This window comes from Dermacentor andersoni, chromosome 7 (genome assembly GCF_023375885.2).
Source record: "Dermacentor andersoni chromosome 7, qqDerAnde1_hic_scaffold, whole genome shotgun sequence".
Taxonomy (NCBI): Eukaryota; Metazoa; Arthropoda; class Arachnida; order Ixodida; family Ixodidae; genus Dermacentor; species Dermacentor andersoni.
In genome coordinates this window covers 139790604-139817308 of record NC_092820.1, presented here as the reverse complement: position 1 = coordinate 139817308, position 26705 = coordinate 139790604, and the positions used below count along the sequence as shown (strand labels likewise).

At 42.7% G+C, this 26705-nt stretch overlaps 1 protein-coding gene across 1 annotated transcript; it reads right to left on the bottom strand.

The window, feature by feature from the left end:
• Positions 1-312: 312 nt before the first annotated feature.
• On the bottom strand, positions 313-26297 carry LOC126533757 (tissue factor pathway inhibitor 2-like). Its single transcript, XM_050180950.3, has 6 exons — positions 26188-26297; positions 24769-24813; positions 16014-16196; positions 11857-12039; positions 8065-8244; positions 313-658 (listed from the first exon to the last, which is right to left on the bottom strand). The coding sequence occupies exons 1-6, from the start codon at positions 26237-26239 to the stop codon at positions 438-440; spliced, it is 864 nt and encodes a 287-aa protein (XP_050036907.2). The 5' UTR covers positions 26240-26297; the 3' UTR covers positions 313-437.
• Positions 26298-26705: the final 408 nt, after the last annotated feature.

Sequence of the window (26705 nt, the reverse complement as noted above, 5' to 3'; positions counted from 1 at the left end):
CTCTATCATCATGACTTTGTTGAATTTATTTCAGATTTCCAAGAGTATATCCCACATCTTTTTTTGAGTAACAGCAGATTCGATGCATGTGACCCTTTCATCTGGCTAAGTATGTCTGTCTGGCAGTCTGCGTGCAGTCAGGCTTCAGTGTACATAATACTATCGAAAGTACCAGTTTGAGCATCACAGTAAATAAGTTTCAATTTCGGACAGCCTAAAATACCTGCACGTTCTTGGAGTTTATATTTGCAGATTTGCTACGGAGTAATTGCGGACTAGCCAATTTTATCCAGTCGTATACAACCTACAACGTTTTGTAGAAAGAGAAAAAGAAATGTCAGTTTTATTATTGCGAGCATGTTCTCCAATCATCCTACATTAGGGGCTAGAAGCAGTTTTTTTTAAGGGACAGATTAATAATTGGGGCGGAGTTGACTTTATTGACCCGGTAGCGCCGATAAATTTTGACTAGGTAGCATTGGTTGACCAGGTTTGCCTTGTGTGCTTGGTAGATTCGGTAGGCTTTGTGCGCCGGGGAGGTCGTTTTGGCTTGGCAGGCTTGGTACGCCAGGGTAGCCGATACTTCCTGGTATTTGAGGGGCAGGTAGCTCATTTTGTTGAATTTGTGTGCACGTTGGGCAGGCAACAGCTTTCCTATCTGCAAAAGAAAAGATGATGGCACGCTCACGGAGATATATGTGTATAGCTTGCCCGGAAGCACAGTCGCCGTTGCCATGGGCAGTGGGCAATCTAGAGACTGAATTGTGAACTTCACTATATTCAACGAGACGAGAGAAAAATTCTGGGGAAACATCGGTATAGAGATGTTTCCTATAGCTGTATTTGACTTTCAATTGCGTAGAGATTTTGTTCATGTGCATTATTCATGGGACCGTTTGGTAGGAGCGGTAAAAATTGTGGAGTCGAAAAAGCAAACGCGGTACAGGGCAAGATATCAATATTTCGAAGCGCGCTGGCAGGAAATTCTCGCGGTCTCAAATGGTAGCACGGTGGCAATGCTGCGAGTTGGACAATCTTTCATTGGAATACTGCGTTGACAGCTTTTCTCGTATTTGTCACTCGGCCAGCAAGCAGTTGACCCACGAATTCGTAAGGCGCCCCAACTGGTGGTGTAGGGTATGTTAAGTTTTCTGCTACACCGTCCCAATAGGAGGAATGCCCCCATTGCGAGAAAGACAAAGAACTACGATTTATGGTTAAGCTAGCACTGGAACGTAAAAAAAGACCAATGTTTGAGTGGAGGCCCCAAACGGGGGAGTCAAATGGCCACACTAAACCTGCCAATCGTTGTAAGAGCTTTGAGTTTCGGGCGAAACTACCACTTCTCTTGTCTATACCCACAGCTACTTCTTCCCTGTAGCGATTAAACAAGTATGCGCGCTACGCTTTACCTAAAGTTACATTACTACATAAAATGCACTACTTAAATAAAACGAACTGGTGGCACATTTTATTCCTCGCTTACCTAACATTGTTCTTTTTAAACTTATTGTGCGCTAAACAAACAGGGACGAAGAAAAGGAGCAACAAGGATTGAGCACTTCTAACAACTGGCTTTACTTTCGAAGAACCACCTGCTTAAATACCCACAGATTTGTGCAATCTACTCAACAGAACACGCCTATAACATAACCAATAAATGTGATAAAACGCTGTGGATAAGCGCTACCCGGTCAACATAAGAACAGCAAAGCGCATAAAACAAGCACTTAGGATGAAAATTCGTTAAAGATATGATGGCAGAAGTGAATTTTCTTTATCCAGAAATGAAACAGAAGGATGGCTGATGCAGTTTTCCTTAATTTTTGCAATCCAGTGAGCTTCCACAATTTCTCTCGCGGTTTGATTTCTATGCCTAAACAATATGTCGGCGCTTCTAAGACAGGGTGAGCAAGCATGTTCTTGACAACGCATTGCAAAATGCGTACTAGGGCGACCTTTCAGACTAGACAAGTGTTCCTCTAGTCTCCTGTTAATGCATCTCGCAGTCTGCCCTACGTACACATGACCACACGTCATAGGAATCTGATACACAACGTTCTTCGCGCAATCGACAAAATGGTTGTTACGCGAACGTTGAATACTGCATTCTTTCTTTGCATCATCCTTACTTTCGAACTTACTTTTTAACATAGAACACATTTTGCCTATCTTGTTTTTAGCCGAAAACATCACTTTTACTTTGCAACTCCCAGCCACCTTTTCAAGCCGGTGTGACAGGCCGTGCCCGTACGCATTCACAGAAACCTTGGAAGCTAAATCTTTCTGTCTGTGATTCTTTGTGGATAGGAATTTGTCATGTTTATGTTTTTTCATTGGCCTAGCGCATGGCGCAAGCATCACACCGAGCGGCTACCCAGCCTTTCTCAACCGATCAACTTGCTCAAGGAATGCAAGGTTTACACTGTGGTAACATGGCAACAAAAACGCTCACCGGAAACGCGAAATGACTATGCCATTCTTCACAAGCCTGGGATGGTTTGAGCCATACTTCATTACCAATTTTCCAGCTGGGCTCGAGAATGACCAACACACATGTTTCGGTAGAAATTCTAATTGACATCAAGAAACTGTAGCTTATTATCTACCGGTACTTTCAAAGTAAATGTCAAGCCCTTGCACAGAGAATTAAACATAAAAAAATTAAATCATATTAATGGAAATTATACATAACTGCGAATCGGCCTAGTTGGAATAGATTCATTTTAAAAGACTTATTGTGCGCAACACAAACAGGGACGAAGAAAAGGAGAAACAAGGACGAGCGCTTACTTTTAATACGTAACGTAACGGTGGAAGAATGGCATCAAGATGTACTCAAATTGGGGTCAAAGTTCTGCGTGGAGCCAAGTATTGGCATCGTCGACAGGTTAACACTTACGAGGGACATTGCCAGGAGTGTGCTAGAGAAAGAACGCGCTCGTCCTTGTTGCTCCTTTTCTTCGTCGCTCTTTGTTTTACGCGCAATGGGTTTTTTAAAAATGAATCTGTTCCAACTAGGCCGATTCACAGTTATGCTTCAGTTCCTTTCTAGTTCTTCCGACCCTCTTTCTACTTGGCCGCACTATGGCTTAAACAACCTAGCAGTTCTAGTGCCAATTATTGTGGTTTGTGAATGGAGGCACGGGTGTTAAGAGGAAGCTTTAGCTCGGGTCCAACTCCGACGCGGCCTATTCAAATAATGTGAAAACGCAAAAATGTTTTTCTGAGATAACCCCTGCACCGATTTTAATGTTGCACCGATTTATTTGCACCCTGCACCCCTGCACCGATTTAATTTGTTGCATTTGACAGAACGAGCGAAATTCTAGTGACTGCTGGCCACGGAATTTCTTTTTGTCTTGAATTTTGTTTAAAAGATCTTCGAAAATTCGAAAGTTTGAAATATATAGATGTACGAAGTTTACAGATTCATTGTTCTGCATAAAAAACAGATATCTCGGTTCTGTATACGGGATCCATTAGATCATTGAAAGCGGACAAATTCGATATGTAATATTATATCTTATGTGAATCTGTTACGTTGTTTTCAAGGATTCTGCAACAGCTATATTTCCATATTATGAAATTTTTTGAGATTCATGTGTAACATACTATTTAGTCCGCTTTAGATGTACTATTAGATGCAATTTGCGGAATCGTTTTATCAATTTTTGTTGCTGAGTTACAGAGTTGTAAACTTGATAGTTTAGCTTTTTGGAAACGTTTTATTCTTGCGAATTTTTAATAAAAAGTTTGCCACCTAAATCAAAAATTCGATACCAGCAGTCACTAGAATTTACGTTTTCCTTTTAAATGCAACAAATCTTGTCAAATTTGGTGCACTGCTTGCCGAGAAAAAGGAATTCTCCTTTTTACATGAATTTAGATAGGAGCACCCGAGCTAAAGCTTCCTCTTAAGCAGGTTCCTTAAACTTGGAAAATGGCATGATGGGGTGTTGCTGGTGACTGGGTGGTTGCCCTCGTCTGCAGGACACGTGAGAAGAATGATCATGATATTGAGATCAGAGAGCCGGAGACAGGTTAGGCATTTCAAAGAATGTCTATTACCCGCCGTGGTTGCTCAGTGGCTATGGTGTTAGGCTGCTGAGCACGAGGTCGCGGGATCGAATCCCGGCCATGGCGGCCGCATTTCGATGGAGGCGAAATGCGAAAACACCCGTGTACTTAGATTTAGGTGCACGTTAAAGATCCCCAGGTGGTCGAAATTTCCGGAGTCCTCCACTACGGCGTGCCTCATAATCAGAAAGTGGTTTTGGCACGTTAAACCCTATAATCTAAAAAAAAAAAAAGAATGTCTAATGGTCTTTTCAATGTGAAGGCGTTTCGTGACAGGTGCAGACAGGCAAATATTGTTACTGAGGCTACGTGGAACGATGTGCGTCGGAAATTGCCTAAGAAGAAGAAAAGGGAAGTGCCAGAGGGACGCCATCTAATACTAGGGGGCGCAACGGTGGAATAACGGCATCAAGAGGAGCTCAAATTGGGGCCAAAGTACTGCATGGAGCCAATGATCGGCATCGTCGACAGGTTAGCGCTTACAAGGGACATTGCCAGGAGTGTACCAAAGAGAGAGAGAGAGAACAACTTTATTGAAAATGCCTGCACAGTCGGTTAGGCTCCCTCCACGCTGGGAGGACAAGCTTTTACCGCGATGCGGCCACTACGTCAGCCTCGTGCGTTGTGCTCCTCGAAGAACCATGTGTGGTGGAATGTGCGGACGTGGTGGCCAAGGCTTTGGTAAGCGATAGGTCCAGACCTAATGTTGATATCACTGCTAAGTATTTGGTTGAGAACAATCCCCGTGTGGTTCAAACAGACAAGGAAGGTTTTCTGATTGTTGTACCAAATGATTGTTATTTATAAAAGGCGTTCCTAGCGGTGAACAAGTGCTTTAAGAAATGTGCTGTGATTGTAGAAAACGTAAAAAAGAAGGCGGTGGAGCTATTGAAGAAATGTAACCAAGAAAAGCTCGCGTCATATATAAAGAACTCAACAATAATGATATTGAATATATTTTTTACTGCAAGAACACTCAAGCAAGGAATTCCATATTTTTAACGCATTTTAAACTTATGTGCTTGTTTTATGCGCTTTGCTGCTTTTATGTTGAGCGGGTAGCGCTGATCAACGGCATTTTATCAAAAGTGTTGTTATATGCGCTATAGGCTTGTTCTTTTGACTAGATCTCGCAGATCTGGGGGCATTTAAACAGGCGGTTCTTCAAACATAAAACCAGCTGTTAGAAGCGTTCGTCGTTGTTGCTCCTTTTCATGGTCCCTGTTTGTTTCGCGGACAATAAGTTCTTTTTATAAAACAATGTTAAATAAGGGTGGAATGAAATGTAGCACCAGTTCATTTTATTTAAGGAGTGCATTTTATGTTGTAATGTAACTTTAGGTAATGCGTTGCGCTCATACTTGTTTAATCGCTACAGCGAAGTAGCTGTCGGTAGACAAGAGAAATGGCAGTTTCGCCCGAAAGTCGAAGCAGTGACAACGATAGGGGGGTCTCGCGAGGCGATCTGACTCCCCTGTTTGGGGCCTCCACTCTAACATTGGTCTTACCTCAGCAGCGACCTTTTCTGGGCAGTGCAGGAATTTCTGATCTATTTCAACCCAATGCCGTGCTAAGTCTGTATGTTTTGCTTTTTAATGTCCTTTTCAATTATTGATTATTTATTCTTCCTTCCGTTACTGCTTTCATTTCAGCATGTAATTCCACCTTCCACGAAAACTTACTCTGCACGCATCTTTGATATTAATTTGTGGTCTTAATTTACAGTAATCTACCCATATCTTCGCTAATTGCGTGTGAACTACCACAACAACTACTAACACAACGCCTAGTGCACAGAAGGAACCGCGCCCTATCAGCTAAAAAACGTAGGTTACACGTAGGAATATATATATATATATATATATATATATATATACGTTCATATCCGGAACATAACGGGACGCCTTCACCGGCAAGGACAATTTCTATGTAGTGTCCATGCAGTTGCCGTCGTTTTAAAAGCTGGCTCGTACCCCGTTTGTAAAGACAGCTGCATATACTGTAGATGTGCAGTAGACCGGGTGTTAGCTCAGTTTTCAAAGCATGAACGGTTCTTCGCCGATTGGCCTCTTACAGGGCGCAATCATCAAGGGGGCCTGAAAATATTTTTATTTAGAACAATATGGACATAGTCCCTTTCAAAATAAGCTCCACCTAAGTCAGTAAATGTGTTTAACTTCTCCTCTCCCTGTTCTGAGTAACTTTAGAGCTCCTCAAGCCTAATGATGTCGAGTCATTTCTCCGAATTATCTTCATATTGGGTACAGTGGTAAATCTTTTCACTTGAATAAATTCACTTCACTAAAAAAGAAAGCACGGACAGTTCGGTCCGTGAATAAGGTGCGTGAGCAATCCTGTCCCATATCTGAGAGGCTAGATACCACGTCAAAGCCATAGCAGTTCTAGAAGGTTGCGCAGTTCGCTCAGACATTGCTTCTCAATGTTAATAATACTCTTTGGTAAAATTGTGGATTGACATTCTGTCTAGCAGAAGCCAATGCACCCACCACAATTCCAAACTACCAAAAAAAGAATTTGAAAACGGTGATCAACGAATTCAAAGGCGCACAATCGCCGGAATATTTTTTGACCTTGGTGAAGAAGAATTTGTCATCTAACTAAAAACTTGCTTGGTTTTGGAGCCCCACCTATATAGCTCGAACGTACGTTATCTGGGATAATGTTTGAACAAATAAAGCTTTGGTGCCTTTCAATGCGATTATCTGGATCATGTTCTGAAAGAAAAAGCGCTTTCCGCTTTTTTGCATGAAATATTTGTGAGCACATGGGGAATACACATCGCTACCACACGCCGCAAGAATATCTTCACACTCAATTTGCACTCACAAGAGCTTAAGTGGAAGCCAGTAGCTTCTGAGATTTCTGTAGCGATGACTCTTGTTTGTTTTTCGAACCCTTTTGTCAGTCTTGCAGGTATGACTTGTTAAAGCTATGCCCGACTGAGGACTATTTTCTATACCGCTTATTTCTTCTATTAGAACCTCCCGATTCACACGAAAACATGATCAAAGTTTACCTTCCTAAACATTTTTGGAAGCGTTTCAGGTGTTTGTTGGGCTCTTTTTATACGAAAAACTAAGAACCCTAAGGAGATTCGCCGTATGTGGTCAATGGACATCACCCTTTTGGAAGTGTAGCACAACAGTTGAGAATAATGCCACCACTAATCTGTGAAACTTTTAGCGGTGACGTCAGCTGGGGTACTGTCTTTTCAAGTGTCCTCCCTACGCTCACGTTGCTAGAGGACCAAGCAATGCAAATACAAAGAGCTCTATGAAGCCAGTCTACATTTTTGAGATCCCGGCTTAATTGTCGATTGCGTGATTGCTTCAATCGCATATCGCAAAATGAGATGTAGAGGTTTTTCTAACGATGCGCACTATTGCAGGAAGTTTTATCAGCTCTTGCGGATAGTTGGTTTATGCCGTATTGTCATCTTCTGGCCTTTTATACGCTTGGAAGTATGCAAACGGTTCATAACGCTATGAGTTCCAGGCAACTGAAAATGTCCGCTATTACGTACGTCTATGAACGCATGTACCTTCTTGTAGGCTGCTGTTTTCAGCGTTATCTGTAGTGATAACGACAAAGCAATTCAATGTTGAAATTTTCAATGTTTAAAAAGGCTTCTAGGCGTAGTACGCTTAATGTACCCTTAATGTGAGCTACATGTACAGAGTAGAACGATTCAATCAACTGGATGATAGTGATATATCTAATGCAAACGCGTGAAAAGGCATAAGGGTAAGGATGGGCTGAAAATACCAAACAGAAAACTTACTGCATCATCACTTGCATTTGTTGCACTGGTCATTTTCATGTCGTTTGTAGCATGCAATTACCAGTATACAATACATTTATTGGTGCACTTACATCAGTTACACGTGGGCAGTCCCGGCCTTAAAGTAACGACAAGAGATCATGCATATATGGCATGCTTATGAAGAAACTGTGCCAACTTACGGCTGCATCTTTGCATGCACTTCAGGTACGATGAAAATGCGTTATTATTTTTTCCGCAACGTTTGCCAGCAAAAAGATGACAGTTGTTTGTTTTCTCGTCAAAATACCAGTGGCGCTTTCCGCCCCAGCACTTTCCAGGAGTTGGCGCCATGCTACAGTAGGCCTTTGGTTTTTCCTTTGCTGAAAAATAAAGGAATTGATTACTTAGCAGCCATTCTATTGACATTATAAAAAGCTTACTAGGTAATGTGTACGATGGGAATCTTAAGGGGGGATAAGAGGCAAAGAATTGCAATTTTGGACCAAAAAGACGCATTTCCAGATTATAGGAGTTTCAGGTTGCTTTACTATGTGAGAATTAGCCAATAAGCTCACCGACCATTACGATACTCCCTAATGCAAAACTTGAGCGAAGCGCTATACGTTAAAGACGTATGCGCATCAATTATTGGTATAATTGCTACGTAGGTACACGATTTATATTAGAATGTGAGCGCTGTGGATAGCGTGGTTGGTGCGAACAATCTGTAGCTCGCCGCACATTGCAAGAGAACCGCAGTGCGGCGCGACTGCTTTGCTAATCATTAGATGGGGAGAGGTAGTGCGTGGGTGACGATTGAGAGTGATTCACAACAGCCTCCGCAGACAAAGCTCTGCTCATGCAGCGCTTTGTTTGCGTATATGGTACCGGCGGACGCGCTCGCTGCATACCTTATCGATAGCGTCATCTGTGAACAGACGACGGCGCGCTACTCTGACGCCATCTCGTAGCGGAGATCACCGCAGAGCCCATCTTGCGTGGCACTACGCTTTTCTTCTCACGCTTTCGCCATACCCTCCTCCTCCGCTTTCCTCGTCGCGTTCTCTTCGCTATCGCCGTCTTTCATCCTCCGCTGCGCTCCACGTTCGCTCTTTGATCCTTAGCTGCCCTCGTTCACTCGGTTACACCGAGGACGCTGACCATCAGTGTAGAAACGGGTGCCTAACAGCGGCGCTCTAAAACAAATATCCTCACCAGCCCAGTAGACATGCTCAAAATAGTGTTTTTTCACAAGCCGGTGACTCCGCGCCAACGTGAACGTCCCGATTTCCTCGAGATTCACCATGCTAGCGGGCTCGCCACGGTTCACTCGTACGCGGATTGGCCATCCGCGAACATACAGCAAACGGGATCGTGGAATCACCTCGCTGGCGGCTCTCAACGTCAGGTCGCTGCGCCTGCGGTCCACGACGCTCTACTACGACGGCTGCCCCTCTTGTGTCACTGCGAGACGTGCTCCGATTTCTTCTTTCAAGTCGACGGCTACAGCCGTGTCGCATGCGCCCGTCGAGTCGACTAGCCAGTTGGCGGAGTTGCCATACACGTGATGAATGACGTATCCACCACTCTCGTGCCATGCCACGTTTGGTCCACCACCCAAGAACTAGAAAGCGTGGCGTTTTGTTCCGACGTTTGTGCCGGTAACAGCGCCGATGGGACGGTCGTTTCCACTGAGTACGTTCGCTCTGCCTCTTCCAAGCGCGACGTAGAGGGCTTTAAGAACGACCACTTTGGATGGCTGCTCCATCCGGCCAGTGACGATCAAACTCCTGCCCTCGTCACTGGCGATTTCAACGTCCACTTGTCGGGGACAGATGGCAATTGGCTGCCCTCGTTTATACAGGAACGGTTCTACCTACAGTGCTACACGGGCCCCAAGGCGCTCGTGTTGGGATTCGACCTTCACCAGGAACGTGCCCATCGTGGTCACCGAACCCTTGACTGTCTGCCATAGCTACCCCATAGCTATAGTACCTTCCGTGAAACAATAAACAACACCAAATATTCAAGCACCCCTGTGTTGTGCATTATAGGACCTATACAGATGCACTGGTAATCCACCATCACAGAGTGGAACGGGTACCGATTTTTTTCTTTCTTTTTTAAAAGCTGCCGTAACGTAATGCCCAGGGCCTACTTCGCACTATTTCTCTTAGCACTTATTTCGCTCGAACCGAAGCTGCGCTTTTGCAGTCCTTTGGTTTCTGTATGCGCTATTTATACGATCGCTCCGCCATTTTTTTTTTCAGGCAGTGCTTGGAAGCACCAGTACCAGACATTGCTTGTCACGGTCAAAAGGCAGGGCACCTAAGAGTTCAAAAGTGACTCGGAAAAAAAAAAGAGCATGCAGCTATAGCCACAGAAGAAATCCGAATTGAAGGCCCAACGTATTCTTCACGCGAATTAGTAAATGATATTAGCACGAAAATGTTTCTTTTATATATATTTACACTGCAGCTTTCGTGCGGTAAGCACTACAATGATGGTTCCACTGTCATCAAAGTTCCCACAACGTGTCAGTGTATCTAATATACTTCTTTGTTAGCGTGAAAATGGACCACACAGATATACAAATTGTGCTTCACAAGAAAATGAGTTAGCATGAAACTTGGGCAATTTGCATTTTGGAAGAGAAATTCATAATTACGAAAACCACCAATACAAGAAAAACTATTTATGGAAACATATGAGGAAAAATTAGGAAACTGTATGCTGCTTCGAGAATAGCACGCTAAATATACACACAGTGTAGCCGACTCAACTACTAGAGTCAAAAGCAGTGATAGTTACATTGAGTATGATGCATATTCTTAAGATAACAAAGGAACAAGCGCATAGGGTAAATTTGTTATTAGATGGACTTTCAAGTACTTTTAATTTGTGGTTGCCTAGTGTAGTGTAATTGAAAACCCAGATATTTAAAACTGGTGGAACAAGACCAAGGCCAGAATGGGCATGCATACGTGTAGTTCGGTGTCACAACAGCTTTCTGAAACAATTTGTAATCAGTAAATCACACTTTTTTGTTCTTTGAAAAGACATAATGTGACGGTTGCTTTCTACAGATGTGGTTGGAATTTGAGGGATAATAGAACTGTTAAACCATGCTAATTGCTGTGCAACGAGCGCTTAAATAAGAAAAGAAACAGTAGAAACATAGCTCCATGGATTACAGAGCATAAGATTCAGGTAGATATTTTACTTCTGACTACGAGGCAAAAGTTTAATTGCACTTATAAAGAGGGCATATACCAGAGAATCCAGATCGCTTCACAGTGGATGAAGTGATGCCATGGAAATAGCAATGTTGCAGCCGTAGGTCCTAGTCGGTTGAAGCAACACGAAGAAAATAGGAAACTGCTGATACAGGCTTTCGTACAAGAGTGGATTTATTATAAACTAACAATATACAGTTTTCGGCCACAGGTACTTTAAATTAGGAATAAATATTGTATGCGGGTACTTATTTAGGTCTCGTAATGCCTAGTTTGCCAGGCATGTGCGTTCTTTCTCACTAAATAATTCGCTATCAAGGTACTTACAGTGAAAATTAGTCTACTAATACCTTAGGTATTGCGTGTACATCCTTCCTTTAACATTTTGGTACGTTACCACAAATACATATTAAAAAATTTAAAGCCCTAGAGTTAGTATTCATTCTTATATTCAAAGTGAATAAACGTTGGGAGTACTTTCCAGAACAAGCATTTGTGTGTGCATTGTCGACTGCCTAGGTGCAATGACTTAAAAGATAAAAGCAAGATTTATGATCACAATTCGCAAGTTTGGACCACCATTTCTTCAACGTAACAAAAGCAGCATTATTCAGAAGTGACAATATGTCTGAAACTCAAGAAATTAATGTGTTAAATTAGCAAAAAGACTGCGTTGATAGCGTAATTCACTTGCCGCCAATCATTTTCACATCAAACGATGTCTCGTAGACTCTCGTGGGCATAGTTTTTACTCACGTAGGCAGGCCTGCTGGCATTTCATCTCTGTCAAAAACAAATTGGGACCTCCACCACAGATAGTATGGTTGAACATTTTGCAATAGCTGCTCTCGGTATCAAAATACCAAGCAACAAGAAGTGGCGCACAGGTCCCTTCCACAGGCCGCTGAAGGCAGGTTCTCGAATTTCTTGGTGTGAGGGCTGAAAAAAAAGAGCGTTCCATTAAAGGGACAGCACCTTGAACAGGAAACACGCCTATGCGAAGTTGATTCCTGCAACTTGGTTGTCCATTACAAATACATGAGTACATTTGTTGCGTCACGAACCAAGAAGAAAGCATACATGTAGTTAAAATAGATTGCAAATGCAGGTTCTAGTGTGACATTATTCCGTCACATTAGTTTCACAGTCCCTGTGAACAGATACAATAAAAAGGACTTCTGCAGTAAATCTATGCGCATTCGTACAGTCGATATCTCATGAAGAAAATGTGTTTGCCTATGTTATGCGTTAAAAAGGAGTCTTTCATCGCATGCCTCTTGCGATTGCGGCAAACTGGAGCTCACAATTACTTCTGTGCAGCTGACCGTGAGTTTACTAGGTGCCACCATGCCAACCGCACAGGTGTCTTCGTATTTGTACTATTCTGACATTACTTTTTCATGGCATTTGTAAGATTAACAAGAAAGGCATCATGTTTTTGACAAGAAATATACAGAGTATTGTTCACAAGAGTAACATGAGCACAATTTTAAAAAAACAACGCGACATGGCTGCGTGATTTTTTTATTATATTCCATGGCTGAGGAGGTCAGGGTACGGTGTGTTCTTTTCACTTATGGCATCCTTAGGAAAGTTTCGCGGGTATCGCTTGGCTAGCAGCATGTGTCAAGGTACGATATTTATGTTTATTTGCCGTACAGCTACCATATCTAATATCATGTTATGTTGATGTTTATGCCAACACTATTCAGAGCTCATGCCCGGACTGGAAAGCAGTTCATGGGTGAGCACAATATGAGACGTCGATGCAGAACTGCCAAAAAGAGGAAGGCAATCTTCGATTTAGGTCGCTGGAACAATAGTGAGGAGAGGAAGCGTGAAGTGCGAAGCACACGAAAACACAATAAGGACTTCTACTTGTATGTCTATCTGCAATAACTGACACATACTCAGTAAAAAATAGTGGCACCAAAGTGTCATAAATAATACTGAAACGACAAAGATTGCATAGGAAATCGGCCGCTGTTCTATAAGAAGCTCTGTGCGCTTAGCGTATACCATTAGTAGTGTGCTTTAGACATTGTAGGTACCTACATATCTTCTGTAGTATAATGCGCGAAAATGCACATCGTATATAAGCTTGATAAGTGTCACTATTTTGTTCGAAAAATGCCGTTGTGCGTAGCCTCAAGTGGCTCATGCTCAGTTTTTTAGAATGCGGGCATCTAAATTATGAAAACTAATTCGGCCATTCATTATCAGACGCTATAAGGTAGGATCATAAGCCTTGGTGATATTGTGACGGACTCAGGAAAATGTCACCGCACATGAACAAGGTAGGCGAACCGTCTTCTCGCGTCTTTCAGTTTAGTCGAAGGTTATCGTTTAGTCACGGATAGGGAATGGCGCGAGGAAGCCGCTGCGGTTTCTTAGCCGCTACGGTGTTGCGCTGCTATGCAAAGCCCGGCCGTGGCGGCCGCATTACGATGGGGGTTAAATGCGAAAAAAAAAAAAAACGCCCGTGGTACGTGCATTGGGGGAACTTTCACAACCGCGAGATTGTCAAAATTAATCCGGAACCCCCCCACGCTGTGACTCACAATCCAATCGGGGTTGTGGGACGTATAACCCAAGAGTTCTTTCATAGAGTCATAGTGCGAGGAGGCCTTGTGGAGTTGCCAAGGTCTGAAGGGCACAAAAATTGGATCAGTTGGATGTTGTGCCTCGTGAAGCACGCATCGCTTGCGTCCGCCTTCTTTAGACCCACTCGCTTCCCTCGCAAGGATACTTATGTGGATACTTTAAATATATTTGTTTCTTGCCGCCATATATAGTTTGATTATGCATAACAGGAAGGTGCTCATTCGCACTACTTTGGCGGTAAGCAAGCGTTGGTTATAAATGCCGGCGCTAATACATATACACATCTATGCGGGAAAGAGACGACGAATCTTTTGTACTCTGAAGAACACTGTACTCCAACGAACGCTGGTCCACCAGCCGAAAACATTGCCACGTCTTTCTTCCAAAACGTTAGTCGTCTCTTTCGTGCATATGTTACGTCCGGTATTGCATGCTGAAGTTTGAAAAAAAAAAGCCCTATATATATATATCTAGGGAATACATCTACTTAGGACAGGTAGTGACCGCGGATCAGGATCATGATACTGAAATAATCAGAAGAATAAGAATGGGCTGGGGTGCGTTTGGCAGGCATTCTCAGATCATGAACAGCAGGTTGCCATTATCCCTCCAGAGAAAAGTTTATAACAGCTGTGTCTTACCAGTACTCACGTACGGGGCAGAAACCTGGAGGCTTACAAAAAGGGTTCTACTTAAATTGAGGACCACGCAACGAGCTATGGAAAGAAGAATGATAGGTGTAACATTAAGGGATAAGAAAGGAGCAGATTGGGTGAGGGAACAAACGCGAGTTAATGATGTCTTATTTGAAATCAAGAAAAAGAAAGGGGCATGGGCAGGACATGTAATGAGGAGGGAGAATAACCGATGGTCATTAGGGGCTACGGACTGGATTCCAAGAGAAGGGAACCGTAGCAGGGGGCGGCAGAAAGTTAGGTGGGCTGATGAGATTAAAAAGTTTGCAGGGCAAACATGGCCACAATTAGCTCAAGACTGGGTTGATTGGAGAAGTAGGGGGGAGGTGCTTGCCCTGCAGTGGGCGTAGCCAGTGTGATGATATATATATATATATATATATATATATATATATACATCTGTTGCAGCGAGCCCTTCCAAAATTTTTAAATGTTGCCCGTGGCAGATAGCACAATTCTAGTTCCTGAGATTGTCTACTCGAAGACGTGCACATCACATCCACAAAAATTAAGAGGCCTAATGGGCTAAATACCAAAATACACTGATTACATTTCAATCTAAGGTGCTGATGGCCCAGATTGAAATTTACAATTTATAGCCGCGGAGTTCGCAAGGCGGATCCACTTGGAAACAAATTCTCAGGATGACACAAGTTTCGACATAATTATTCCGGAACTTTCCGGAGAAATGCATTTGCGTTCCAGTCACTATCTGAACAAAATGTCATTTGATGTATTCAAGCACAAAATTAACTTGAATTTCAGTACAAATAGCTTCACAAATTTCAGTACAAGGAATGTCAACAAAGCATTATGGAGACGCAACGCATGTGTTGGAGTTAATGGTATGCGAAACTTTATACAATAGTTGTACATAATTTCATTGACGTTCGCGCTTATGTCGGTGGAAACTCTTATTTATGGTGTGTGGGAGCTGCCTGAGCAATTCGGTTGTTTGTCATTGATGAGGCACCGTGTGGCCTGTGGAACACACTGGGCACACTTTCAAAGTCATATTTCAGAAATTGTTCATTGAAATAATGGCTTGTTGTCGTGAAGTGCTGAACCGCACTCATTGTCGCAATTCTCGTTGCCTTGCGAGACAAGCTTCGTATCGCTCACTTCCGCTGTTGGCAAGGTATATGCTTCTGATTCCCAGGTGAGACTTGCTTCGTGCTGTTTGATACCAAAGCTGGCACGCTACCTTCACTTGCGCGAAAGTCTACGTTTGTATTTGCTGTCTAACAAATGTGTTCGAGGCTAAGGGGACTCGTCCTCACAAAAGTATAGCGGCACCACGATGAAACAAAGGACATACAGTCAAACGTTCCACCTCCGCTGACAACTGACCTATGGAAATATTTGGTGTAGTAAATTTTAAGTTTCAGGTGTCATTCCGGTAAGAGGTCTGTAATCCTTAGGGATAATGTTGCGGCCCCAGCACAGCCGCTCTGCAAGCATATATATATAGAGAGAGAGAGAGAGAGAGCAACAGGTATAAGGCCGTTTTCCGTTTTCCATATATATATAGTATGATTCTCTCACTACGAAACGAAGCACAGCAAGCACAGCGCAAGATCCAACGAAAGCTCCTATTCGACACAATGTACTCACGCATGCACTCTTTCATGCATTTCTTCATTGTCGGAAACAGGTTGTTGCCTCCTGCACATGTGCCCGGTTGCAACATTTTACAGCAGTTCGAATTTTGTTCGTAATACCAAGCTTCTTTCAATGGATGGCAGACGCCAACAAACGGCGGCTTCCTGCATGGTTTTGGAAGGTTTTCCAGAGGAGCTGGAAGAAAGAAAAAAGAATGGTCACTATTTCGAAGTGCCTTAATTGCAGCGTTGACTAGTCTGCGACCGCGCGCAGCAGCTACGGTATTACGCAAGACTCGGCTGAAGCCAAATGGGTACGCTTGTCGGCTGACGGAGGGTGAATTGGCATGCAGTGCCGCAGTGCAAGTAGTCTGCAAACCTAATTCCTATTTGATGTTGTTTTATTCTTTATATTCTTTTCGGCGAAGTCTCCAAAAACAGCAGGAGGAGGAAAACGCCCGTCTGCTACATAAGAGCATTGGTTGTCGTGCCAGTTGCAGTGGTCGTATTATGAATCAACGTTTTCTAATAGGGCTCAAGAATAGCCTAAAATCCTTTTATTGGCGTTTCAAAAAAAAAAAAAAAAGATAGAAGAAGTAGACTGAAGCAAACGGCTTTTTTAGTGTATGCAGAAATACCGTTATGGGAAAAGAAGAAGTCATGGAATTTTAACGTGATATCATTAGAGCTTCTGGGTTCTCGGAAAATCAGGCCTCGGCGTTCCACGTCCAGCATCGAACGTCATTGAGCAAAACGTCATCCCGAACCGCGCATAGCCTACAACGCAGGCCCTCCATGTAACACAGATACGTTACAGAACTAATTGAATTTCTGAAAGTAAAATGCGTAGAAAAATCATAAAGTACAACTTACACACAACCTACGGACATGATAGCTTCGGATTGTAATTCGAATATACGAGAGAACACAGTTCTGTTACGCGGAAACTCAAACATAAGGCCCTTTTCCAGCGTTTCTACTCATTCTAAAGCGGAGCGCCGAGCCCGGTTACTTGCAGCAACACCATCCTAATCGCTCGCCTCCACACATTCGCGGCCCACGCAAGAGGCTATGTTTCTACCAGAAAGCTCTCCTTCGTGCATGCCGTTCATCACCAGAATTTCTCGGTATATATTACCGTTACATAAGCTGCAATTGCCGGGAACCGTGAGAAGCCACCAGTGGCTTTTGAAAGCTATCGCGTTACTCTCTTAAAGGCGAACATAAGCCTCCTACAAATTTTTATTTCGCCAAATCATTGGTTTCACTTTGTACTTGTCAACACCTCCCACGTAATTGTAAAGATCTGTAACAATGTTTTTCTTTGTCTACAAGATAAAAGCTAATGTTATCCTCAACAACCAAGCAATATTCAAGTTCACAAAGAAAGAAGCATTGAAACAATATAGTATTCCAATATGGGTCACATTAAGCAAAGTTGATGAGAAATACAAAATAAAAATTCTAAAAGAGGCTGTTAGTAATAGGTAACCTGCTCACTAACATACTCTGCCGACAGAATGCAAAAAAATTGACGAGGCTATTCCTAAGAGATTCTTCCAGCTGTGAACTAATTCACTGCAACAGCACCATCCTCCCACAGTGAAGACCACCGCACCATGTTCGTTTCCCTGATTTTCGTTCATGTAGAGAGAGCACATTTTTTGGTCTCACAAAAGCAGAAGGAAGGGCCGGGAGGGGCTTTGTCTCTGGCATGCAACATTGCTTGGGGAAAAGAGGGAAACAGAATGAAAGAGAGAAAGTAGGACTGAGGATGAGGACGACACTGCAGAGTGAGCTACGAAGATTTTCAGTGTACGAACGCGTACTACATGTTCTCCTCACACACGTCACCAAGTCACAATGCCGAGCCGTCTTTCACGAAGGTGTAGAGCACGGAGGTATAAGGCCGTTTTCCATTAAAAATGAAATCGGCAGCACGTAACACTCCTGTAACAGGTGAAGGCGAAAGCCTGTTGCACACTTGGTAATGCATCGTTATCTGAATGAGCGGCAGATTTCTTGCAGGTTGTAACGGAGCTGCAATGGGAAGTAAACGTATTGCGTTGTAGGTCGATTTCCTCAGCGACAAAGGCGAGCGCTAATGCACTATCTAAAGGTTACTTCATTCTTTCTCTTTTTTATTCCTTTGTTGCTATCTTTCTTGCTTTATTCCATTGTTTCCTTCTTTTTTCTCCCGTTCTTTGTTCGTTCATTCGTTCTTTCTTTCCTTTCGTGTCTTCATTCACAGTCCCCCATTGTATTTTTGCTTGCTTACAGGGGTATTCTTCATTCCAGATTATGTTTTTTTTTGGTTAAGCCATTGCTGATGATAGTTTTGTACCACTCGTCAAATTTGTTGCACCAATTGAACATAATATTTTTGGAACCACTCGACTGCATGCCCGCTTTTTTTTTACCTATGAGCCATTGCAACAAGCCACTTAAAGCTTTCGTCCCAAATTTCGGGTTTTCATGTTCCCAGGGCGTTTTAACTTCTGTGTCATGGGTCTAGGATTTGCTGCTCCAATAGGCAGGCGCCAGTCATCCTAACCAGGAAATATGGCATTAGGTCCCTTACGCTCTGTGCTGTAACAAGGACAGCTTCAAAGAATGTGTAACGTAGTCTTTGGAGTATAACGTTATTGAGTGTGGGGATCCATTTTCTAAACAATTCTGTTAAGAAGTTAACGTTGTGTGAACGCCACCCCGAGTATCACTCTGTGTAGTACAGTCGTATGACTGTGCTTTCCCTTAGGTAGAATCCTGAACAGTAAATCTGGATCTAGCGGATACACGCAATTTTGTCAAGCGTTTGGATTAGCCCGGTGCAAAGCGTCAGCTCTCCTTATCGCAGAATAAAGCAGCGCTGTAATGTCGTGCTTGTAGAAGGCAATGGTTTCTGAGATGACGTCGGTATGCGCAAGCATTGCTTCTGTATTTGCTGACTCACTGCGTGAAATTTTGCAATGGCTTGACAACTACTGCAGCAACATGTAATTCGAACCTTCTTTTGTGCTTTCTTATACAAAAGAACTGCCTCTATATTCAGTTGCTCGTTTCCCTCCTCTCTTCAACTGATATCCGACTTCTTACCGAGCTAACTTAAAATTCGATAGTAGCGTCCACTACCGCGGTACGTCAATACCGAGGAATTCCAATACCTTACGGATAGGTGTTACTTTCGCTGGTTATGAAAATATTTTGTGAGAGATCTTGAAGCAACGCCTTAAGCTGCTTGTAAGCATCATGACTTCTGCTCTTGAAAAAACATGTCTAGCAAGATGAGAAAACGGGCTAGTTCAATGACTTTCATCTTGAGAACTTTTCTAACTGTAACGCAACGACAAGAGACAGAGTCCTGTCATTTAGCTTTCTAGTACTGACGTCCCGCCGTGTTTCATATTTTGTTTCAAACGTTCGTCTGCAAGCATACTGGGCAAATGACCCAGTATTTCTTGTTAATTCTGGGCAAAGTTGGTTATTTAAATCAGCTGTCGGCAATATTTTTTTAGTCAGAGAACACTAATACGACCATAAGATGAGGCATAGTCTACAGTGGAATGCTTGGAATTGGGAAAAGCAAGTAATCACAGGGCAAATCTTGCAGGTGTTAAACTATTGCCGTTCAGAAATTTGAGTTTGGCCGTAAGAATGTACCGCGCGTGACGGCGCTGGGGCCAAGTGATGTGGATCTGCAATCTACGTCGAAGTTGATGATCAGAAGAAAAGACTGAGGCCTTGAGAATGCATGCTTTCCAGCACTATAATAGCAGAAGCATGTATTCCTGAAAATGTTGGTTCAGTATGTCGCAGACAGCCTGCGGAGAGTGACTTCGACAGCTGATAAAAAGATGTTTTTGGATATTCCAATCATTTCGCAGCTATAAATAAGACGACCTAGGTTACATTCTTTTTCTTCACTACTGTGATGTGCCTGGTCCGGGAAAATTCCGATCCTCTAAGGAGCTTCTCGTGGTTGTCTACTGGTATGCTGTGGTCATCAATCGTCAAAGCTTGCCAATTCATCGGCGTACTCGTGAATGCTAAAAGTGGCCTCACTTTGGTAAACAACAGAAGAAGTCGGCGTTGCATTTAAGTATTTATTTATTTATTTATTTATTCAAAATACCTTACAAGCCCGAAGAATGGGCATTGGGTAAGGGAAGCTTCAAAAATTTTACACAGTATAAAGAGCAAATTATACAAGATTATACAATTATACAATGCTTTGTTAATAATATTACAACGAACAGTTAAGTTTACACAAACTCTAAAATTTTAAGACAAAAAATTAAAAAAGACATACAAGAAGCAATGCAGGCAAGAAGTTTATTTTTTTTTTTTAATGAAGAAATGAATGCTTATGTTATGACAGAATTTTTGTTTGTTAGCTTCAGCTACCAGAATATCGGGTTGGTCGTTCTACAAGCGGATGACATGTGGAAGCGCAGATGAGCTAAGAGCGTCTGTTTTGCCGTAGATGCGCGTGAAAGAAAAATGATTATGCAATCTGCGTAAGGTGAATTGTGAATGGAGCTATTGGTGATGGCCTCGGTCCGTGAACGTATTTGTGAAACAGCAATATAAGCGCTACATCACGACGAGTGTTGAAAGAAGGAATTGATAAATTGTTTTTAATTTGCATTATACTTTATTTCCAGTTGTAATTTTGCGAAGTGAATCGAGCGGCTCGATTCTGAAGTGATTCTAGCATAGTGGTTAAATAAATGTAATGAGGGGACCATATTGACGAAGCTAACTGAAGTTAAGGGCGAACAAGTGTAAGATAGGCTAATTTGCGGACATTTGTCGGCGTCTTACGAGGTTCCGGAGTTAGTATCCCAAGGATCGGGACGCATCTCCGCAGATGTTGTTGATATGCGTAGTCCAGGAAAGGCTTGTTGTCAGGGTTACGCCTAGGTATTTGAAAGAAGTAACTACAGATAGTATGAGAAGTCGGAAAGGAAATGTTTGCGAGTGGAAGACATTACTTTACATTTATCTGGATTAAGCGCCATTAGCCAGGTGCTACACCAACTGCTAATAAGGTCAAGATCATTTTGAATTTTTAGGCGGTCATCAGTACTAGCAATTTCTCGGTAAATTATACAATCGTCAGCAAACCCTCGTCAATTCTGGAAGGTTGTCAATGCATGCCCAAAGAAATCGATAAATATACTTGACCAAAATGGCGTCCCTATTCCTGATACTGAACTTGCAACAACACTTAATTCAACATTCTGTTCAGTTTTTACAAAAGAATCTGAAGGCAATCTTCCTTATTTCCCTAACCCTCAATATCCTCCCATGCCTGCCATCACGTTTGAACCTCATGGCATTTGCAGACTAATAGAATCTTTGAAGCTAACTTCATCGGCTGGCATTGACGGAATTAACGCGAAAGTGCTTAAGAATACAAAAGATGTCACTAGTGTCATCTTATCACACATTTTTCAACAGTCACTCTCGTCTGGAGTGGTGCCGCAAGACTGGAAGGCAGGTAAGATCATTCCAGTCCCCAAAAAAGCTTCTTCAACGTCACGTCTTGACTACCGGCCTATTTCTATTACCAGCGTTTGTTCCAAACTGATGGAGCATGTAATCTTTTCCCACATCATGAGATTTCTAATTTCTAACAACTTTTTTCATCATAGTCAGCACGGATTTCTTAAGAATTTATCTTGCGATACTCAACTTGCGCTCTTTGTAAATGACATCAGTTCCCAATTAGACCTTAATGTACCCGTAGACTCATTGTTTTTAGACTTCGAGAAAGCCTTTGATAAGGTACCTCACAACCGTCTTTTCTTGAAACTTTCAGTCCTGAATCTCAATCCCTTAATTTATAATTGGTTGCGCACCTTTCTGACCGGCCGACAACAGTTCGTTTTTGCAAATAACTTTTCATCCCCTCTGTCTCCTGTACTTTCTGGGGTTCCTCAAGGTTCTGTTCTTGGCCCCCTCCTCTTTTTAATCTACATTAATGACCTTCCTAATGACATATCTTCTAACATACGCCTATTTGCGGACGACTGTGTTATTTACCGACCCATTACCAATAGCTCAGATATCCCTGCCCTGTAGCGTGACTTACAAACGGTTGAAAAATGGTGTAAGACATGGTTAATGTCATTAAATGTAAATAAAACCTCATTAATCTCTTTCAATCGTCGGCACTCTTATGTAGCACCCTCATATCTCTTAGGTAATTCAACAATATCATCTGTGACCTGTTATAAATACTTGGGGCTTATCTTAACTCAAGATCTTTCATGGTCCTCTCACATCGCTAAAATAACTAACGAGGCTAACCGCACCTTAGGCTTCCTCCGGCGACATCTGAAATTTGCCCCTCCTCCAGTAAAAACTCTTGCCTACAAATCTGTGGTAAGGCCCAAACTTGAATACGCATGCTCAATTTGGGACCCTCATCGTACTAATCTTTCTAACATGCTTGAATCTGTCCAAAACCGCGCAGCCCGATTCATCTTCCATGACTATTCTTCATATACAAGTGTAACAGCACTAAAATCTAATGCGAATCTTCCGAGACTACAAGCGAGGCGTCAAGTGTCCAGACTCATTCTATATCACAAGTTTTATCATGCCCCGATTGGTAACAGCGTCATATCGCCAGCTCACCGCCATTCATCCCGGACTAATCATTCAAAGTCAGTGTACCCCCCGCATGCGCGCACATCATCCCATCTTCATTCGTTTTTTCCACGTACAGCGAGAGACTGGAATGATCTGCCTGAAGAAGCAGCGGACCACTCCAGTGTGACTGCATTCAGGACTGCCATCGAACGCATTTTCCTTTGAAGCAGCCCACCCCTCATGTAAAACCCCTCTCCAGGGGCATTTGAGGAATAAATAAATAAATAAATAAATAAAAATCCACACATGCTAGGAAATGTTCTTTGGTAAGTCGTTAATACATATCAGGAAAAGTAGTGGACCGAGGACACTGCCCTATGGCACACCAGAGGAAACGTAAGAGAGCGGGGAAGAGACAGCTCACTTGAGCCAAATCTTTAGGTGCTGACGTGTCACATCTTAAGTGCAGATGCATATGTCATTGGCCTACACTGATATTGAAATGAAGGGAAGTAACTTACTAGAAATACTATAGGCTATAGTTTTCTATAGCTATAGGCGAAACTATAGCGTATACTAAGGCTATAGTTTCGTATTGGAAGAAAGGGTTCATGGGAAGGACAAATACAGAGGAGGTACTTGGTTAAAGGCTAAACAGAGATGATATAGCCGAAAGATGAGATGCGGATACGGCGCGGCTTCACAGTCGCGAATGCAGCAAATGACAAAACATGCAATTTGGCAACCAATGCAAATCGGTAGTTTCGGTTAATTATGAGTCATTCGACTTACCTAGGCGCCAACTAACGGAAAGGCAGCCACTGATTCTGATAAAACTCGCTAATCAACTCGGATACACATACCAACCACGCCCGTTGCAGTTGAAACATTGGGAGCAATGTTTTAAGAGGAATTTATATGGAGCATGATTACGAGTGTGGTAGTGATGGCAGGTCACGAACCATTCACGAAATCTTAGAAAAGGGCCTTTCTTTGGATTAGATTTTTTGCAGAAGGACCTCCAGTTGTGCCTACCTACTTCATTTTGATGTGGCGCACTCTTTTTAGTACGCGTCATGATGCTTTAAGGGTACAGCGAAAGCAAGTCCCCCAATACTTCATTTCCACACGGCGTCCAATAGCTCGCTGCTGCTCGAATAACTATTGCAGGTGTTTGGCTATTGCTTTAGCTATATAATATTTATTTCTGCAATGTTGTGATAATGTTTTGTACTAGATGTGTCGATGACGGCAAATGCGTGTAGGTGTCTTCCAACAATGCATTGAATGCTGTCCACTTGGTGCACAGAACTTGTGAGCCAGGGAGGCCAAAAAAGCTACTCACTTCCTTATGCGTTGGGATGGGGCTGCAGCACCACAAGTTATGCATCTGTTCTCAATAAACAAGATTGAAGTATAACTACAGAAAAAAACTTTGAATAGTTCTTATATGTGAATCTAGCGGTGGCTTCTTTCACTGCATCATAGAGTACATATTTTTTGACCAGTTAGGAACCTTCACCTAGTCTTTGACTTCTTCCACCATTGCATTGCAAGCGGCCGGGAACAGCAATAGTAGGAATATGACGTTTATGTTGAATGAGGCTCACAAACAAAACTCGTTTTGATTCAACAAGAAATCGACGTTTCCATATTGCAACAATGCCTGGCGAAAACGATATGTTTTGGGGTTTATTATAATAGAGCATTGTTTTTCGTGGTACAAAATTTCAAGACAATTTTGCATATATTCAGGGCACATGCACAAAGTGCCAATTGATCTTTGAAGCCATCTCCACCGTGTCATCTATGTTATATTGCATTCCATTTTTGCACTGAGACGGCTATGCTCAGTAAAAAAGTGTGGTTTAATATCTCCCAGAACATAATATTCGCTTTGTCTATTGCTTGAACAATTAGTAACAAACGAATCCATACCACTTGAAACCACTTTTACCACTTGAAAAGCATTATTTTACACCTTCTGGAGCTTTCATTGGTTATAACACTATGCTTCTCGCAGCTGTCTGTCAACAAAGCTATGATGATTGGTTATAGAATTTCAGGAATTACTTTTTCAAAGAACTTAAGGGACCCGTGAGGACGAGTCAAAATAAAGCACATCGTGCTCCTACAAATGTTAGAAAAAATTGTAAAAAGCCACTTACCTTTTACACCATTCGTTCCTTTCCCACTTTTGAACATGCTGAAGCCTGAAATAAACATGCAGCAGCTTATCAATGGCTTAGAAAAGTTTCTTTCTTCCTAATTTTAGATATAACGTTGATTTGCATGTGTTTTTCTGCCTTATCTTTCAGAACTTGAATTGGTGAAATGTCGACAATAGGGAGTCGCTTTTAGCAGAACACAGTGTAGCAACACTTCTAAACAGCAACTCCATGCAGCTTCAAGCAATGAAAATGACAAGCACTAATTTTCGTCGAAAATGAAGATATGGATGCTTACTACAAACTCTAACAGTGATAAATTTTACACGTCGGCAAGTTCGTTGAACACGTTGAATTAGGGAACAGCGCGAAAGCAGAGGACGCAAAGACTTCTGAATCTGTAGACGTTGTGTGCCTCTTCCGAGTCGTCGTCTTTCGCGTTGTGCTCTAGTTCAAGACTAAGCCGTGGTGATATATGCCTAGACTTGACCATCTGAACCAGTCAAGTACTTATAAGCTCACGCTGCGGCAATATAAGCAAAACAAGCAACGCTCAAAATAATTATATATATATATATATATATATATATATATATATATATATATATATATATATACTGTCGCTGTCATCGCCGTCATCTGTCGCCGTCATCGGGCCTCGCGTGGAAGCAGTGTTAGGCGTGGTCTCCTACGCGCACCTGCAGCTTCCACGCCACCGTTGTAGAAGGGCACTGCCAGCGGGGGTGACAGCATCAACGCGATATCATCGACACCGCCTCCGGGAGCGGCTTTTCCCTATGCGGTTCAGGGTGCGGACTTCGACACAGTTGGCTCGGGAGGGCGTAGTGAGCGTTGTCTGGCGTTCCGGTGAGATTGCGGCAGTTCGAGGCCACTTCCTTGCGGCCGCAGCACCGTTCGAGCGGCGATGGTCACCGTCCGCGATCTTTCCCTCCTGTTACGTGCATGGTGCGGTGGCAATGAACAGGCGGAGGTGCCTTCCGGCGAACTTTCCAGGGAGCCATCCCACTTTAGGAACTTCGAGTTTCTGGAATACCCTCGCGACTTGGACGTTGCCTGCTTCGCCGATCGTAGTTCGGTGCAGTGCTCTGCAGGGTTCACTCACCGGTAGGGGTGCCGTGCAGTGGCTGCCAGCCACTCTAGACCAGTGCCATTATCAGTTTCGCAGAGGGAGGGGCACTATGGAAGCGCCGGCGTGATGAGCGCTATCTAATTAAACGGTGAGTTAGTAGAATCAGCTAAAATTTCTGGAGTCAAACATACTCTGTGCAAGTGTAGCTAGTTCATTTGTCTTCAAGATTTTTTAAGAACTATGATGTTTGAAAGAATTTGACAGAATTATTCAGCCGACGCACATATGTTTTCATGCTCAACATGCGCAGATATAACGGGGTTACCTACCATGCACACATATTAGGCAGACCAGCACGATAACGTTGGCAAGAAGCATCATTGCTAAGCGTCTGCTTCAGTTGCCTAGGCAGAGCTGCTGCACCGTCAAATGAGAAATACATATCCTTCTGACCACTTTTTTACAACCATTGTTCTTTCCAATAAAGAACATTTTTGACCTTGAAACAGTTTACGTGGGCAAAAAACAAGCCTTTATTTCATGTAATATCTGACGAAGAGAGCAGTTTCCCATTGTGTTTTTGAAAAAAAGAAACTGGGACGAGAACAAAAGACATTTCGTCATTCTTTGCTGCTCGTCATTTGTTGCTACCGGCATATCTCGTTCCGAGATTGATTAATACGTAGCCGCTATGTTTGTCAAAGAGTTGCAATAGACTCCTCGCAATGAGGGACATTCGCTACCAGTTTTATGTACGCATAATAGTTTTAGTTATCCTCCAACACAGAAATATTTTTTATCAGATACGAAAATAGAGATTGAGACAGGTTTGTGGTTGAGTTTAGTT

Excerpts from the sequence above, each read along its gene's own strand:
- LOC126533757 (XM_050180950.3), bottom strand. The coding sequence starts at position 26,239 with ATGATGCTTCTTGCCAACGTTATCGTGCTGGTCTGCCTAATATGTGTG. Across the intron at positions 16,197-24,768 it reads AGGAACGAATGGTGTAAAAG|CTCCTCTGGAAAACCTTCCA; the intron begins GTAAGTGGCTTT and ends TCTTTCTTCCAG. Across the intron at positions 659-8,064 it reads GTGCATGCAAAGATGCAGCC|ATAGGAAAGCTGTTGCCTGC; the intron begins GTAAGTTGGCAC and ends TTTCTTTTGCAG.